The sequence below is a fragment of the Plodia interpunctella genome, chromosome 1 (genome assembly GCF_027563975.2).
Source record: "Plodia interpunctella isolate USDA-ARS_2022_Savannah chromosome 1, ilPloInte3.2, whole genome shotgun sequence".
In the NCBI taxonomy this organism is placed as follows: Eukaryota; Metazoa; Arthropoda; class Insecta; order Lepidoptera; family Pyralidae; genus Plodia; species Plodia interpunctella.
In genome coordinates, this window is record NC_071294.1 from 1,815,463 (window position 1) to 1,834,201 (window position 18,739).

Genomic DNA, 18,739 nt, shown 5'->3' on the forward strand with positions numbered 1-18,739 from the left:
CAAAAATTCACCATTAGAAAGGTACATTATCCAAGATTGCTATAGGCTATATTTTATCTCAAAATTCCCACGGGAGCGAAGCCTCAGGCAACATCTAGTATAATATATTAGTACCCAGGAACAGCCCAAGACTAGGAAACTCCTCAACGGTTTACTACGGTAACGATTTTTTTGTCACACATTGAATGCAATAAGATCTATCTGACGATAATAAAAGCTTGTGTCACAAATGACATTTTCGTAAAGAACTTATTTCATTCGGAAGTGTTCCGCACGTGATAGGTACAATTCCACGGTCTGAGTGTCGCGTCCTTGCGTGCTGTAATTTGTTCCGGTTGGACTTTGAGATTGCGCCAATTGATTTAGGCTATCTCTCCACTTTCTAAGTTTAATTTGTATTAATCAGGTACTTCAATAAAGACTGTTAATAACTAGTTTTTAGTGTCTCTTTAGTCTGAGCGTATTGTCTTTCTTCCTCATAAAACGTCAAAGCCGAGAGTTTCTTTTGGTTTTCGTTTTCCATTTTAACACTTTATTTTAGGGCCTAGCTTTTCCATTCCTCGCTTTACAAGAAAATTTCATTTAAGAAATTATTATTTCTTAAATGGGCAAAAGTCTGAATAAAAAAATATTATTATTCTGAATAAAAAAATATTATTATTATAATATTTTTTTATTCAGACTTTTTCCCATTTTTTGTTAGTACAAAGTGCGACCGTGTTCTGAAATGCTCTCAGACAAAAGCTTCTCTCTTCCGAAAACTCAACAGGGTTTTGTTATTATACTTGCTATTGCCTACAACTCCGCCCGCGTTAAAAAACCTATGTTAATTTTCTATCTCTCAGATTATCACTCTCTACACCAAAAATCACCTCAATCCAAAAGTTTTTGACTTGAAAGAAGGTCAAAAAATACTTATACATTTTTAGTTTGGATATTTTCGAGTTGCACACATTTATGAGATACATAGATAGATGATGATAATGTTGACAAATAGACAATCAAACTCTATCAAAACAACTATATATTTTTGCAAACAGTTTTAAATGTTATTTAATTTACATAACAAGTTTCAGTGAACGTTGAGCCTTAGACCGGTTATGACCAACCATTCAATTCTCAGGAAGTGGTAGTCAAACAGCAAGGCGGTCCTATCTTGTGATCTTATCTTTGTCTAACTAACGTCAACACGGTTGCACATTCTCGACGTATTTCGAAATGTTATAACCTAAAAACTTCATCAAAATGAACTCATCATATAGAGGTCTTATCTCTTCAGTAAAATACTCGACGGATTGTTATGAAATTTGGTACACGGACAGAATATAACCTGGAATAACACATAGGGCACTTTTTTGTCCCGAAATTCCCGCGGGAACGAAGCCCCGGATATTGTATGTATATGCGAAAGTCGGATGTTTGTTATTCATTCACGCAAAGTTTACTGGAGATGTTTAAATGGAATTGAATAATCGGATACCATTTATGTAAAAATTCCAACTGAATGAGATAGATTTTGTTATTTAAGCATTACTCTACGACATTTAAGCATTACTTTAGCTTAATTATTCATTATCTTATTGTTAAAGTAGCTTGTTGTAAGATTTGCAAATTTTGTGTTAAAAAGCATTACAAATTAACATTCAATTTTGTTTTTCGAGATCCTTCTGGATCAGCTTAATTCCAAAAAGTTGATGTAAATATTCACGCTGGTGAAGTTTAATCTCATTCTCAGCAAAGATCTCTCAGTGTCAGATAAAGTTACATGGAGCTATTAACCCAGTTTCCGCCGCGCAGGTGCTTACTCTCCTGACAAGATTGTCCAGGGAATTCCATTTAATTTTAGGTTCCCTTAATTTGTGGTCAAATTGGGAACTTAATCTTCATGTAAAATTTACACGAATTAGTCTTAGTCTTTTATTCGGATTTGTCTGATGAAATGTTAAAGTATAAAAATTGCAAAAATTTCTCTTCAAACAAAACAATTATTTAAAGGGAAAATTTTCACGTACTTAATATTGTTTAATATAATGATCTTTATGACGTGTCTTGATTGATTAAGACCATAGTTCTGATTTTTTTTATTATCTGGCTGTATTACATTTTTGCCTACTGCATTGCCATTTCTGCATCTTCATATTTTGTTAATATTATGACATATATTTTGTTATATCATGATGGTACCATATGGAAATTCCTATATATGATAATAAATTTGTGGATATCCATTAACATAGGGGAATTGAGGAGATGGAACGGAAATTACGGGCGCCTCTTGGGAGTTGAAACCCCCTAATTCTGAACATGACAGGTGGTCATGAACAAAACAGGTTGGTTAAATTGTTTAATAGTTCCAATAAAATTAAAATGTTTAAGTAAATCCTGATGGATAAGTGTCAAACAGGTCTGCCGGTCTTGTGGCTCACGACCGCAAATCGTGCCGTCCCAATCAGATTTGCGCAATCGCATATAATTGCGCCGATTTGCGCTGCGCCTAACTGCGCCCATGCGCGCGCGCATACAAGCCAATAGTAGTACCGTTGCAAATATCTTTTAAATTACTGTGGTTATCTTGTTAAAGCAGTCATATAATTTTATTGTATAATTAATTTCCTACCTGGCTTCCGTTGGAATTTTGAAATAAAAAGCTTTTATCTACTTACTCAATTTGCTGCGTTTGCCGCCGCATAGTTTCATGCAAGGTGACTTAACATGCGGGTGACTGTACCTTGCTCTAAGACGAGGGAGATCTTACTTTACTTTTACCTTACTTGACCTACCTTATACTTTTTCTTTTATTTATTTACTTTCAAACACTTGATTGATTGGAAGAAATTCCCCTATGGATAAGCGTTGTATTTGTACGCGTCTCTTTTTTCTGCATTCTTTATATGTGTTTTCTTTGTGCTGTGTGTTGCTGCAGTTTAGAAACAAACAAACATTATGGCATGGCTGACAAATTGAAAGTTCGTAGCAATATTTGTTTAAATATAATAAATGTGAGACTTGTACTTACAAACATAGTTTGTAATACTCGCACCTGTGTGAATGTAAGTTTTTCTTGGCTTCAAAAGTAGGCCAATCCATATATGTAAATACCGAGATAAACGTTGTATGCGCAGCTATGCGACTGTGTAACTTTTGTAATTACTTTTGTACTAAAACTTGAACTATGATCAGTTTGTATTACTTATTTGATGTTCTAGCTCTAATGCGTATGTGGATTTTTGATAAATTCATAACGATCACCCGACTGTAAGCAAGCACCGCTGCTCATGGACACTAGCTATGGACCCTATTATATACTAGGCATTGGTGACTTTTTAAGAAAGTAGACTCTTGAAGAACTCAGTGTTTATGTAATATTGAAGAACCCATTTGCGATCACCAATGAGGGAAGTGTATTTCATAAAGATCGAAATAATTCCTAACTATTCGTATAGTTACGGTTCCACAAATATAGTGATAAAATGCATGTAATATGTACGCTTTTTTACATTCGAAAATTCGGCCAAATTCTTGTGTGTCGAGTGCTTCAGCACAAGTTTAAGTTTAAAAACCCCTTGTGGGGCAGCTTTGGCATTACAATGGTAAACAATACTACGTGACATGGTCGTCACGTCCGTCAAAACGTCATCATCATCTCAATCTCACTATAATGATCTAACGATATTCATCAGTTTTCTTCTTATTTTCGAGTCGAAAATGCTGACAAGTTATATTGGTTTAGACCTTAGGTTTCTTCATCTTTTTACGTAATGAAAAGCACTCAAGATTAGAAAATGACGCTATATTTATGCGTAATATAAATAAGCACTCTCGAATACGCCGCCTCGGCGTATATCGAAAATTGTTTTTCTTGTATCCAGTAGGTGATATTTTAATGCGACTTTTTAAATTTTTGCCCCTTATGTCGAGAAGATACGAGTACTGCTCTTTTATCCTATTTGTTACCTTCATGAAAATTTTACCGTCAAAGGTTTCCTAAATATTCAAATATTTATTCCTGTTCTGGTCGATTCTTCGCTACAACATTCACACATTTGACTATAAAGTCAAATGTGTGAATGTTGTAGCGAATGTTGTTGTGTCTCAACTTAATATACCTATTGTCTCTCTCTTTCTTACATACTCTGGTTTAGTATAAATGCTAAATCCAGCTCAGTTAATGTTTACACGCTTCTATCATAACGTACTATTATTTAATCAATAATATCAAATAATATCAGAAGGTTTGCTAATTTTAACACTAAACTAAGCTATATTAGGGCTAATTTGGCTTGGCGTTAATTCCATTTATACGATAATTGGCAATGAAAAGATTTTTATATTTACCTCAGTCAACACTTTTGCAGATATTTGAACCACAAGTTATATTATTTTAGCCGGATTTCCACAAAAGTCACTATATTTAGATTTTTATTTTTTATACTAGTATTTTTAAAATTGGCATTATTGTACTTTGTTTCTAGACATTATTATACTTCACTATATTTCCCATTAGACTAACATTAGACATGTTGACTACTAGATAGTGTGAATTTTAATTGTGAAACAATAATAAATTAATATTGTGACTAACACATTCCTCAAACAACTTTCATTAGTTACAATGTATGTACTTTAAGTAGTAGTGGCGTACATTACAATGGGTAATATAATATACTATTAATAGTTCACTGTTAAGCAAATAACAAGTAATTGTTCGAACGTTTTTTCGCTAACTTATTGAGTTTTCAAAAGTAGTAAACTTATGTCATCATCATACATCAAAATTATGAAAATCTTCCCGCAATATCATTTTATGTCAATGAAACTTCAAATTCAGATCAATTAGTAGTATGTAGGACATCTTACTCTACACATTGTGCTAATGTTTCGGCCAATCGACGAAGTACATTACTTAGTTTTTTTTATTGTTATAGGTTTTAATTCCTTTGGTCTCATCTTGATTGGGAGCAAATAATCATCTTTACCGGCTCACGACTTACGTTAAATCTAAGCAATATACGTACATTGGATTGGCCGCAACCATCGACTGGCGTCAAAACAAAATCAAGATCACGAGTCTTTGATACTTTTATGATCCTGAATCCTATGTGATAATCATGGATGAAAGCCAATTAAACACAAAACTGACCTAACCCAACACGATTAGTTACAGAAATATTCCACCAGCTTCAAATGCGCAACTCTCATTGGCTTATCGCCACGACATTTGTCTAATTGTTATTATTAATCGGTTTCCTAATAATGATGTCGGAGCACGGCTGTGCTATAATATTTTATGAATTTTATTTCCTGACAGTAGAATCCTTAATATAGGTTTTAGTGCACACGTGTTAAACAAACACTTAAAACCAGACCATATAGAGCAATATATGAACGATATCTAATTTGAAGCGTTTCTTTGTGGACCTACGAAACTAACAAAAATGTTAATTTTTATGAGTATTACAACTTGGATGGACGAAATCCAAGTTAGATGAATTGGCGAGGTAGATGAATTGGCGTTTGCTGATACCCGTGTTGAATGGAATTGTACACATCTCATAAAAGCAATGTGGAAGAAATTACAAAATGACAAACCAAATCATGAGAATGAGCGTAAAGGAATTACAACAGTGACAGAGCTAACATGTCTCATTTTCATTTGGGCAATCTATTTTAGTCCAAAATCAGAACTCTTTATTTCAACTTTGGGTGCAACACATCATCTCTTGACGTCATTAATTTACTTATAGCCAGTATTTACAGTCTATGCTACTATACAAAGTCCTTCGAGTTCAGCAGGCCCTATCTATAGACGCAATACGTTCGTACGTTTACAAACCACTCGCGACTCACCCAATAAATATCCTTAAAGATCAGGACCTTTTATTAGTTTAATAACCCCTTTTAGAGCTTCGGACCCAGCGTTCAGTGCTCTCGTGTCAAATGATCATAATTAATGGTACTGTTTCCTCGGACTCCAAGGGGTCACCGTTTCGAGTGTTATCTGGTGGGGTCCCTCAGATTGTCGCTTGTTTATTGGATGACAATGTATACGTTTGCAAGATATTTACTGCATTGTAGTGATTTGTCTTTGTGTATCATATACACCATATGTATGTCGTTTGTGTTGCGTATCATGATAGCTCAATCAATGTCAGCGATGATTTCTGTATCAACATCTACTTAGTAACTTTTCTACAATATAATTTGTATCGCGTTAAATAACCTTTATGAAATAATCATAAACATTGTCTCAAATTCATCAATAAAATATTACATATTTGCAAAAGGAGGATAATACTTCTAAGATTGTTTCAGTATAATATTCATCCTCTGAAGACTAACATCTATATCACAAATTGCGTCTAGAAGTAAGTGCAACTACACGAAGGTATTGTGCAATGATCACGTCTCGTTCACATCCGCATCGGAGCAAAGCAAGTGTTGCGTAATGTACCTATGCGGCGTTTCCTTTATTAGGTCGGGCTATTTCTAGCGTTATCGCGGCCACCATTGCCAATATTTTAAACAACATTCGCTCAGAAACGAATGTGAACCAAGAAAACAGCTTTGGGAAAGTTTTGAAATTAAATGAATGGAATATGCCAATGCTGATAGATCTAATATAGATTAAGGTACTGTATTGACTCAGCTACTTAAAGAGGCTCCTGACAAGATGTGGTTAGAACTAGTAGAGAATACTATTTTTTATATCAATGTATGATACACTTAAATAAATATCAATAAACATATCAAAGCACATGGACTTACTTTACGTTACATAATCGACACACAAAGAGTTCAAAATAATAACAAATTGAAATCGCCTAATACAACCAAAACAATGACGAATTTGTTAAAAATAAGCTGAACAACAAAATTTAATTATACAAGTATAATCTTAACCAAAGGAACATATTTTAGTTACCAGCTTCGCGATAGCCTCAGGTCATGCTGTGAATATCACATTATCAATCAAAATAGGTACAGTAAACACGAGTGGGGTTATCACTTGTGTTTACAGACACGGATGATATGGAAATTGTCTCTCTAGATATAAGCAACACTTGTCTAATTATATTGTTACGATAAATCTAAGTGGAACAGTGGAATTTGCCTACAATACTGTACTACAACTACAATCTTTGGGCAATAATATCAATCATAGTTTATATATAAGTACGTATATATATGATTTATTTATATAATTACGTTTGCAATATATTCACTTTGTTGTATGCAGAAATTTTGTTCGTCGCCAAGCGGTATGCATCATTCCACTTCTGTATATATGAATTCTCATTACTGTCTTTATGCAAATAACCCTCACGACATATCTGAGCTGTACTTCGTTGGTTATAATTAACATATTTTTTTGTATTTACATACGTAACGTGAACGCGTATGTGCGCTCCGTTTGTTAATGTTAAGTGTTCATTACTCCATTTCATTCTTAATTATCATTTACTTCATTATTATCAACAATGTTTTTTTCTAAGTGTCTCACGTATTTTCACTTCATTCGACCTTGCAAATAACAGGAGTGTTTTTCACAATCGACTCTCAACCGCGAAAGATTTACAGCGCTCAGTGTGATGGTAAAACACATAGCTATTTCCGACGGAATCTGCCTTGTGAATTTGCTCCGCCGAAAATAGTATCATCGATCTTATTTGCAACAAAGAATAATAGAAGCCTCCTGTTTATTTATTCAGTTTCATATAGGGAAACTTGTATTACTCTAAGAGTTCATTTACATATTCAATTTTTCTTCTTTGTATTTGTTATTGTTGTTTCCTGCATTATTGATATCCTCTGCGATGGAATAGACTTGGTAATCTCTCACTTGGTGAACAACAAAACGACGTAAACTATGGATATTATTGAATTACACAAAGTATAAACAACGCCACTCATCACACATATAAAACTGCAACAAATTTGCAATTTGGTTTTTGTCGGCCTACTTTATTCAATTTAGCGTTGATTGTCGGTGGCAAGAGGTCGCGTCGGGGTTTGTCTCTTTACTAATTAGGGCCTTAGCGCTGCGTGGGCGCACGTGCCTATTGTCATTCTCCTGTACATAGTCCGGAGCGGCTCACGTGATCTCGTGTTTTCATTGTTTTATCCGTATGATTCCACAGCTCATACTTGCATTCAAATAATAAATTACCTACATTTTGACCTTTAACTACAATCAACTCATGTGCTGAAAGCACTGCATCTAGATTACATTAATGTCTAACGTGAAGGTTATATGCAAATGCACGATGTTAGATTAGAACTGAATTATAACGAAAACGTCATATCGAGCTCATATTTTAGCGTTTCGACTTAATATTTCTTATAAACACCACAACGCCACTGACAGTACCATCTACACCATACGTAAAATTATTTTTACACGTAAGTGTACAGTATATCAAGTACTTATTTTCTCAAAAGGTTCGAGGGGCCCAGTCACCACGACCTCAATCGTGCGAACGAACCACAAATACGAATGCGTTGTTTATATTTACGTCCGATTTGTTATTAGACGCGCCCGAACAATTGCCAAGAAACACTGTTGCGGTGTCTGTTTTAATCTTGTTTTCGGATGCCGGCTGTTTTGTTGGCTACTTAATTTCAATGTCTATCTTTCTACTCTCTTCTTTCGTTTCATTTATATCTAAATCATATATTTTATCTCGCTCTCTTTCCCATCTTTTCATATGTCTACGTTGTATATTATGATACTGACTGATATTACTTATCTTTACTTCAACATGTGTAATAATGTCATCTCATTACTTACATAAATCAGTTACGTTACGTAATATCTTGTATTTCTAATGCAACATTTCATTATATAATATTTTCATTGATTTATCACATAATTTTATATAACAAATACTAACCTACTATATCTACTTACTAGTTTATAAATCCTTGTTTTGTATATGTTGTTTAGATAGCTGTAATCTGTTATGTGTGATAATAAAATAAAACCTTAGTTAATTTTCCGTCGTAAAAAAAATATAAAGCAACCACGTGCCAATAAATATGGAACAGGTTTGGAGGCTTCGTTTATAAACAACAGGCAACTGAAGCAGGTTTGGTTGTTCTAAGCGTGGGCGGCCTTGACTGAGTGAAGGACGCGCGCGCAGGGGGCGTGGCTGCACGCGAGAACCAGTATACGATGCGCGAGCGACTTTTTTCTCAACGCTGCTGTTCTCGTTTTGCTCGTCTATTCGTGCGTCGATGGTTTCTTTCACACTTCACTAATGATGTTCGACACACATATTACGATGCTCTATCTATAGTTTATCTTTTACATCATCTTCCTTTTTAATTTGTGTATGAGGTATTTGGATGAATGAACTGACTTTTGCAAATCTCTGTTTAGTTTGTAATTTCTTTTAATCTATCCAAATAACTTGTTTGCGTATTGATACTATTTATATTCCAACTCATGAAGCAAAATTATTGCTGCTAAATCGTTACAATAATTGCAATGTACAACTGTACTATTCATTGGATGCTTTAATGTAGCATTAATATTTACGACCGATACTTAAATTTTGCGATCGTTGAGTTTATAACTACATTCGCCTTTAATATTTTTAACAGTACAATTTGATTTCCGCAATGTATTCACTCATCTTAAGATCATCAACTCAACTTAAGATTCAGTTCACTCTAAACTAAACAGAATCAAGAATCAACTTGCTTGGAAACGTGGATGTAACCAAAAGTGAGGAATATGCTTGGTTCACTCGATAGGCCCGGATGGTGCGTACGTGTTTGAAATGTCCAATGAATTGAATGCGCGTCGAATCGCTTCAGCGTTTCACATTATTTTCCATTTATTAGTTCTGTATTTTATAGTTTTACTGACACTTAACTGAGCAGAACTCTTAAGAAAATCTGTCCTGTTAGAGCATAATCATTTGAGTTTATAATTTCACAATGGTACTTTTCAGAAGTAATCCCACCATGTGCCTTCTCTTGGTCGATAGGAACATGTCCTTGATCATACGAAGCGTGTGATGACAATAAAGACTGCTTCTGCATCACGTCTATCTTTTATACAACCCTGTGGTATAGGATATAGTCAGTATTTGTATATTAATATATACCATCTGCTACATGACTAAACAATTTAGCTAGGCTAGATGGCAGATATGTCCCATGTAAATGTAACTGGTTGAAAACAAACGCTCATTATTCAAGGCCATTTGAATTCATTGTCTTCTTGTCTGTCACAATATGGGAAAATACATCTACTTATTCACTATGCGGCCAGTCGCCGTACAAATTGTTTACTTAAACCATGCTATTTACCAAACTCACTGACTACAGTTTGCTTAACTGACTGATATTTGTTTGACTTTGTGGTTATTTAGTTTCAAGATTTTTATATTTTCATGCGAAAATGTTGTATTTTTCCATTTGCACACAGTTGCTACTTGGTTTACATTTACTGGGTGTAGGTAGTTTTGTTTACCTCTTTTATGATATATCTTCTATCTTTTTAATTTCTTTCAATTGATTTGACAGATCTCTTTATATCTTATCTTTCCTTGCGAATTAGGGAGCGAATTGAAAGAAGTTTACATATATAGAAACTGTCATGCGTTGAATCTAATATTTTTTGGTTACAACCGATTTTTATTGGCGGTATCTCACGTTATTTGTCGTCCGTCCGATACACAAATATTGGTCACGGTCGTTGACTCCCGCGTTGCCTAAATACACTGGAATTGTAAACTCATGCTTTTGTTGCTAACCGCCAGCCGTCTGCTTACTGATAAGTACTTGAATTGTCTGTTGAGAAGGCATGTGCATTGACCATGTAATGGCCAGATAAACTTGCTAATCTAATACATGTTTATCTTCTTTTCATTTTATCTGCATTTTACCCTACCTATATTCTTTCAAGATTAACTGATTATATTAATTGCACCGTTTGCTAAAAGAGCATAATTATCGTCTTTTCACACATGCTTTACATGCGTGTACAATGAAGCGTATCTATCAATCTTAATACCCTATAAAGTCAATCGCTAATATGCAATATAAAATGTTTGATCTTGGTCTGAAACATCGGCTCAAGTAAATACCATCTTGTGAAACCTAAAGGTGTGCAGGGCTACCTGCATTCACGATGTTGTTCTGTCAATAACCTACGTTTGATCAAATAAATTCGTATGCTTCTTTGCATATGTAATTATATAATTAAAATGTATTATTTTAATATCAATATCAATACTTGGCTTTAATCTAAATTTTGTTTTGAAACACTATCGCGCTTACGCAACTCCGATAAATTCTCTTTGAGTTATTTTCGATGGATTTTCTGGGGCTAACGCCGTACACGATATCTTGATAGATATCGTATTAGTTGGAGTGAGCTCTTTCGATGGCCGAACACTCATGACGTGGGATGTCTGGATCAACATACACATTGTATTCGTAACTCTTTATTATTTAGAATAAACAGAACTGAAAGGTCAGAAAACAAATGAGAAATCATTTCAATTGGTCTAAATAAATCTAGTTGACTATTTTTGGCGTAGAGACATGTACAAGTCACGCATTGATATGTAATATGATAGTAGCGTTATGTATTGTAAGGCCTGGGCGAGCAGCCGGCCTTGCTGGCAAAGTGGATAATCACGGTTCAACCCGCGAAATGTCCATAGCAAATTGGATAACAAATTTATGTGTTTACCAAGCGTATTCACATATTCTTCGAGCATCCTCGTCAGAACAATCCGGCTAATGTATTTCAAAAGATTCTTAAATTTTTCTCCCTTTAGTTAATTTATCTGTCTGTTTGATGCCAGGACTTATTTTTGCTGTGGATAATTTCTATTGTCTAACGTAAAATCAATTAGCTCACAGCCAACTTACGGCTGTTATTTTTATCTAAATAATTTTATCGTTTGAGAGATCAGTATTTATAGCCAACAGCTCCTTAAATTCCACTGCTCTATTTGCTATTAAATACGCGTTTAGAATGACAATATAACAATCGATGTGTTCTAGTACTGTATACCATGTTTTCATAAATCTGCTTCTTGTTATTTTTGTTTACTAAATTATCTTCTCTTTCTCTCATCAGGTGTTCGGTACAGTGGAGTTGCCGGACAAGCCGATCATGCTCCCACCCTTCGTAGAGGCGACCCACTGTCTCGGTTACCACCTAACGCGCAAAGGCCGAGCTGTCGCTGACAGGGTCGTCTCCGTCCTCGGCTACGCTTGTCCTGACATCACCTACAGCCCCAGTCTCTACCCCATCACCGCTGCGTTGCTGCACTTCATGCCTGGTGAGTGCTTTACATATTTTAGCGGTTTTTACTTCCTTTATGGTTTTAGCTTCTGGTCCATAGGTAACTCGTCTTTAGTCGGGTACGGAGTTAATTTTAATACAATTATTATTTTATCATTGGTTTATAAATAAGTGTTTTTGTTTACAAAACTTGACTGAATTATCATTATTTTTATTTTGTTTACGCATCTGTTAAATAATAAGGACACATTTCATCCTATTTATTTTACCTTCTTTTTGATACAATGATGCTTTAACCACATGTATGTCAATGTTTATTATCCTAGTACAAAATCTTGATATGTATACATTATTTCCTCTGGATATTATACATACATTAGGTTTATTAAAAGTCTAAAATTTTGGATCAGTTCTTAGAAAACATATTTTGCAACGGAAGTCTAAATCTGTCTTCATTAAACGAGTATTATCATCTCAAAGATATCGTTTTAAGCTCTTATTATTTTGCTTACAAAGAATCCTATTTTTATCACAAAGGTGTTTCAGGTTAATGAATAACGTACGTTATTATCTTAACTTTATCATTCTTAGCAAATATATTTTATAGGTTCATATAAAAATACGAGCTATGTAAACATATGCTTGCGGTTTATATGGGACATATCTTTATCTACATGATAAAAGACTATGTAATTGTATATTTTGGAAGGATTCAACTAATTTCAATTCATTCAGGTAATAACCGGTTATATAAAACATCCTCCCAATTCTAGAGCAGAGGCGTCACAAAATTTAAAGTCGCTCTCGCCTTAATTCAGTAATGAGTGCGGGGGGGCGATAATTGAACTCGGCGCAATAGGCAAATTGCCTCAGTCTCTCCTGTCTGTATCTCAATCGTTATCTTCTTCCAATAGGAATATAGTCTCTAGCTCTTCGCGTTATGATCTAGTATTCCTTGCGTTCCTATGATACCGGTGATGGATCTCAGCAGAATCTATATTGAACCGTCACACGTTATGATATGATTCAAATTAGTTCTTGTCAGGATTTTGAAGATTGGACGATAAATGGACGACGCCAGGCCACAGATTTGCATTGCGTCCGTCGTAGCTGTCAATTTCCTACGTCTCGCTTCCCTCGTCTCACGTTTTCGTGTAATTGAATGGAATGCGACCAGATGTTTGCGATCAATATGATATCTGTTTTTACAAACGAGACGTATCGCCTATTTCTATTTGGGTCACTGGATTTTATGTATTGTTAATGGTCGCTCCATCTATTTAGTTAGAGGCAGTCGACAGAGTGAAATTGTTTTCCCGATAGATCTAAACGTGTCTGACTTTGTCCTTTTTGTTGGAATAAATGCTTCGATAAAGATATTTATATAGGAGGTTTCGCTCGAATATACTATCGTTTAAGACATTTAAAATATCATATTTTCTATAGATTTGCCCGATCTGGTACATGTGTTAACAATATTCTATTTTATAGTAACACAATAAGCTATTGCAGGTGTTTATGTCACTGCACACGGTAACAATAAGTGATTCATCATTAATATTAGACAATAAAATATCGCGGGACTAAGCACAATGTATTTCCTTAGGGATACCTTTGTCCTCTGGGTTTAGCAAATGCTTGCCAGTATTTTAAAATTTTCTTTTAGTTATTTTTTCCCAGCTAATCCATTAGTGTTCGATGTAAAAAAAAAAGAAGATCCAAAATGTTGATCTATTAAGAGATTATTTATGTTTGTGCTACTAAAACTTATTGCTCATTTGTTTTGGTAGCACAAAAATATCGTTGAAATAGAATTTAGATTAACCACCATGGAAAAAAAAAATGCTGGTCATAAATAGTTTTATCGATGATATGCTCACGTCGTAAATATCAGTTATCATATTCATATAAAATAACGTTTCATTACCGATTTTAGTGCCAATGACGTTGCGATAATTTTTGAATGTAAAATTATGTGACATTGGACTTTTAAAATGTTTCAGCAGCGATAAACTTTTTGACGTCTCGGTCTTATTAGAAACCGATATCTAAAGTTGTATTAAATATATTATCCTCCTATTTTAAGATGCCCAGTGCTTAATTGATATTTTCCAGCATCTTCGTACTGGGCTTATAATGTTTTCCCATGATAGATAATATAAAATATGTTACAATAGAAGTTAACAAGGTTACCCCTATTAAATTTTAAATAAAAGCAGGAAACTGTACTGTCATTTAAAATTCACCAAATAAAAAATCAATAAAGCGGGGTCAATCTACATTTAATTAGAAAATGCCAATTGAAATCAATGAACCTTGCTGAGCACTTGCTGATTTCGCGGAAAAAAAATCAGCGCGGGCTCATGTGATCGATATAAAGTCAGGTCTGTGTTTTAATAGTTGGCTTCTAGCCAGTGCCACTCGTATTGATTCGAAGATCGTCGCCCATTGGTGGTATCGGTGTGTTCGAAATCCAAATTGCTTAATTTTATTACCTATAATTCTACGCTATACATTTTACTAACGTTTTTTTATGTCAATCGTCATCTTTTGTGTGTCATTCGTTCAATAGAAACAATTTTCCAGCAGACTTTTTGATCTTCTATTTTTCTGATGTACTTTAATTTTGTATGATGTTTATAATTAATATCTAGATTATCTTATGAATACAATACACTGTGTCGTTTTCTTTACTTCCTAAATTAAAGGGGTTAATGGTGTACCAAACCAAATTTCTGTTCGTAGCTTCATAGTCGATTAAACATTGGTTATGAAGATTGTGATAACTACTGTTCTAATTTATTTAATATATATTTAGTATTAGGACGTAAAATAAATCAGATTCAGTAGAGTCAAACTACGATCTTATATGTTTATACTTGACAAAAACGAGACCCAATTCCATTAAATCGGACAAAGGTCGATAGGGCGACACAAAAAGCTAGTCTTGAATGAAATCCTCATTACATGTTGTTTGTTCGTGTTTCACGATCACTGGAGTGGAACCAACCTTCCTTTTCCGTGGCAATACGTCAGATAAATGTGAAAAGATTTCCTTAAAATGACGAGAATTCTCCTCGGCAACTAAAAGCTCCCATTAAAGTAGGCATGTGTCCATTTTCTTAAATTGCTCATCGGTCGTTAAATTTTCCCTGAACGCCACTTTATTTTAAAAGTACCTTTAATTTTAGTTACGTTGATTTAATTTTAGTTAATGATGACGTTAAATTTGCTTCTGAAAAATTCGTCTTTTATTCCTGTTTATTATAAGCTACGATGACGGGAAATTAAATAAGAGATAGATAAATGTTTAAAACCTCACAAATGGAAACAAATACAGAGGGATTCAATTGATTTTCATTTCTATTGCAAATAATTCTTGAAGTTCTGAAGTAAATAGGCGAATGGAATTTACTTGGGTGGCATTTAGACACGAAACTGCGTAAAGGCTCGTTTTTATTTTTGTAGTCTGTAACTCCTCTAAGTGTTATTGTAAAAATGGTGCTTTCTTTATACGGTGCTTTATAGATTGTCTTTGATTTCAACAGAATTTATCGTTATTACATTCAGTAAAATGATCACGCGTTTATGGTTTCATGTCACGAGATTTAATTGCCGTTGAGGTCGACGCATTTCCATTTTCATACGAGCTACTTGTAGCCTATCACCAGTTAAACTTGTGCTATAATAAAGCAAGGTTAATTCATCTATATATTAGTTAGGACTGTAAACGTTTAGAAAATATAACACTAAAGACTTTAAACGCAGCTAAGAACTGTGATTCAGAGATATTGCTCCTAGGGTTATTTGATATCGTATCTTGAAATGGTCTGTAATAATAGTGTTATTACTAGCATGTTCCATATACTGTAGTTGTCATCACAATAAACCCTTATTACTCGCCTACAGTGTATCACATGATACGATTCAGACCTAGGTTGACACACCTACTCACGCAAATCTCTTATATTATTTTCCCTTGACATATTTATCTCTCATTGTCTGTTTTTTTTGTTTCTAAAGACTTATCGTCCGACTACTGCAATACCCAAAAGTTGTTTTTTTTTTATAAAAGAAAAGGAAAAAAAAAATTCTCACTCATACATAGGCGAAAACTTTGTTTCAGCGACAAAAAAATTGCTTTGGCTTTTTTACAGACTTCAACAATGTTTTTCTCCACGAAACCAGACGTGGTCTTAAAATTTACACAGACGCCACACGGGCTAAACTTTCTGCTATTTCGGGCACTGACGTTCGATCGATGGAGCTGTGGGTATCCGTGTCAGGATCAGGCATTTCTTGTTTTGTTTTATTTAAATTACCATCTCATTCAGTAACTTTGACGACATATGTTTTATCTGGCTCAATCAGTTGGGTATTCGTTTGTAGATCGATTTGAAAGTCTGGTTCTACCACTATGGTTCTTCTGGTGAAGGAAAAAATCGTGAAGAAACCTTCATACCAGTTGATAATTTAGTTCACTAGATTACTGCCGCTATATGGCGGTATTCTATAATTAAAATATTAATACATTTTGACACCAGTAATTGCAACACATTCGATGAGATCTAAATTAGGTATGGTTTGTTTGTTTGATATAACTTTATTTCGAAAACACAAAGAAACTAAAGCGGGCATTTGGGCAACGAGAAACTTATCCCATGGAGGGATCTCTTCCAGTCAACCGACAGGAAAAGATATAGGTTTATTTTCATTCAGCAACGTCGACGTCTATATATTTTTTATTGGTATTGACTGAATCAGATATTTATTTATTCTATAGCATCCACACTTTTATGAAACAGCGAGAGACGTGATCAGACTGTCAATATCAGTGGGGATCTCACATATTACAATTTTCTCTTTTATGTCCGAGATAGATATGCAGATAAAACCTCTAGACGCCGTGGCGCGTTATCGTGACGTTAATTTAGGTCAAGTTATAACGAACCCCTAATGGCCCTTGAAGATTCTTGGCTCAGCGTTCTTCACGTAGCTTTCTTTGTTACTTTAGAAGTTTAGCGCTTTATTTCATAAAAGTTTCATAAAAAGTAGCAATTCTAAACCATTATGTATTTATCGGAGAACACGTAAAATTTTTATCTATAAAATGTCTTACCACTTCTTACGTGTTTCTCTACACTTAAATATATAGATATGGTATCACGTCTTTATCTCTTACGCAGAAGACATAGCCAAAGAACCAAATCACGAATGCCGTGTTTAGCTGAATAGTAAGCTTATTGGTGAAAAACAAATAGTAACAGGTTGCTAAAGAATCCCTAGTTATAGTCCTTTCTCTTAGTTGAATTTTACATAAAGATATGTCTACAACATTTGTCAACTTAACTATGTTGTTTATTATTTGAAATTCGGCAGACTTACGATCACACCCCAAACCCAATTCTTACATTCTATCCATTACAAAGATTTTAAATTTTTATCATCTTCGAGCTAGGGTTTTACCTGTCGCATAAAACTAAATTGCCAAGCATATTGCATAACTTATCTCGTCTCATCCCAGTTTATTATAGCTGTAAACCAATGGATTTTCCGAAGACAGTGTTGCGTTTGAGCCCACGAGAGGTTTAACCCCGATCCTCTGGGCGTAGTTACAGGAATGTAGGTCACCGCTCCCGACCCGTTTCACGTTGAGCATTCTTATTGCTGTGCTCTGAATTTCTGAGCCACCGTGTCTAGCCTGCATTTGTATTTTGACTCATCTATTTTCGTATTAATTTTTTAGGCCTCCAATAATATGTCAAAGTACAGTATGTATTTCAGAAATTAGGCACATTTTAGGTCCAATTCTAAATTATATAAAATTTCTCAAATAACTAGGTACAAATTACAAAACAAACTTGTGATTAGGAACGACCACTGTTGAAAAGAAATGCCGACAGAAATTAATTTAAACAGTGTAAACCTATCATGCCAGAAAGGCTTACCATTTTTTATTAAAATCTTTTGTAAAACAAATATTTAGCAAATATTAGAACACCACAATAGCATCCCATAAAGAAGAAAGTCTAGGAAAGATTAAATATTAAAATAATTTAAAATAACGAAAGTTTGTTGCTATTTTTTCATTGACATTGAACGTATTTAACGAAAAGCAATCGGCATGAATTAGTTTTAAACCATAACAAAATAACCAATCAGTTGATTAAGATCGCGTGCTTTTCAAATTTTAATAACAGTAATCGCATTTTGATAATCAAGTTTTACAATTTTTATTTATAAATTTACGTATGAATGTAAATAAGGTTTAATGGAAACCAAGTGTTAATATGTATACCTACAATGTATACCTACTAGAATCAATTTCTGCAAGCAATTGAATCGCAAACAGCTTAAAATACCTTCGTGTATACGTCACACATTCCACTTCGAACGTATCACCTGGGACAGCTATACATCAAAGCTAATTTTACGAGCATCATTGGTACCGCGAATGGCAGCCTTGTTTAC

At 34.3% G+C, this 18,739-nt stretch overlaps 1 protein-coding gene across 8 annotated transcripts in view; it reads left to right on the forward strand.

Annotated features, from left to right (window-relative positions):
* sky (skywalker) overlaps window positions 1-18,739 on the forward strand; it is a 76,859-nt gene that overhangs the window by 22,751 nt on the left and 35,369 nt on the right. For all 8 annotated transcript variants that reach the window (XM_053755607.2, XM_053755435.2, XM_053755267.2 and 5 more), the window contains exon 4: window positions 12,101-12,305. In XM_053755607.2, coding sequence (XP_053611582.1) covers window positions 12,101-12,305 — 205 coding nt within the window. The remainder of the gene's footprint in view (window positions 1-12,100; window positions 12,306-18,739) is intronic.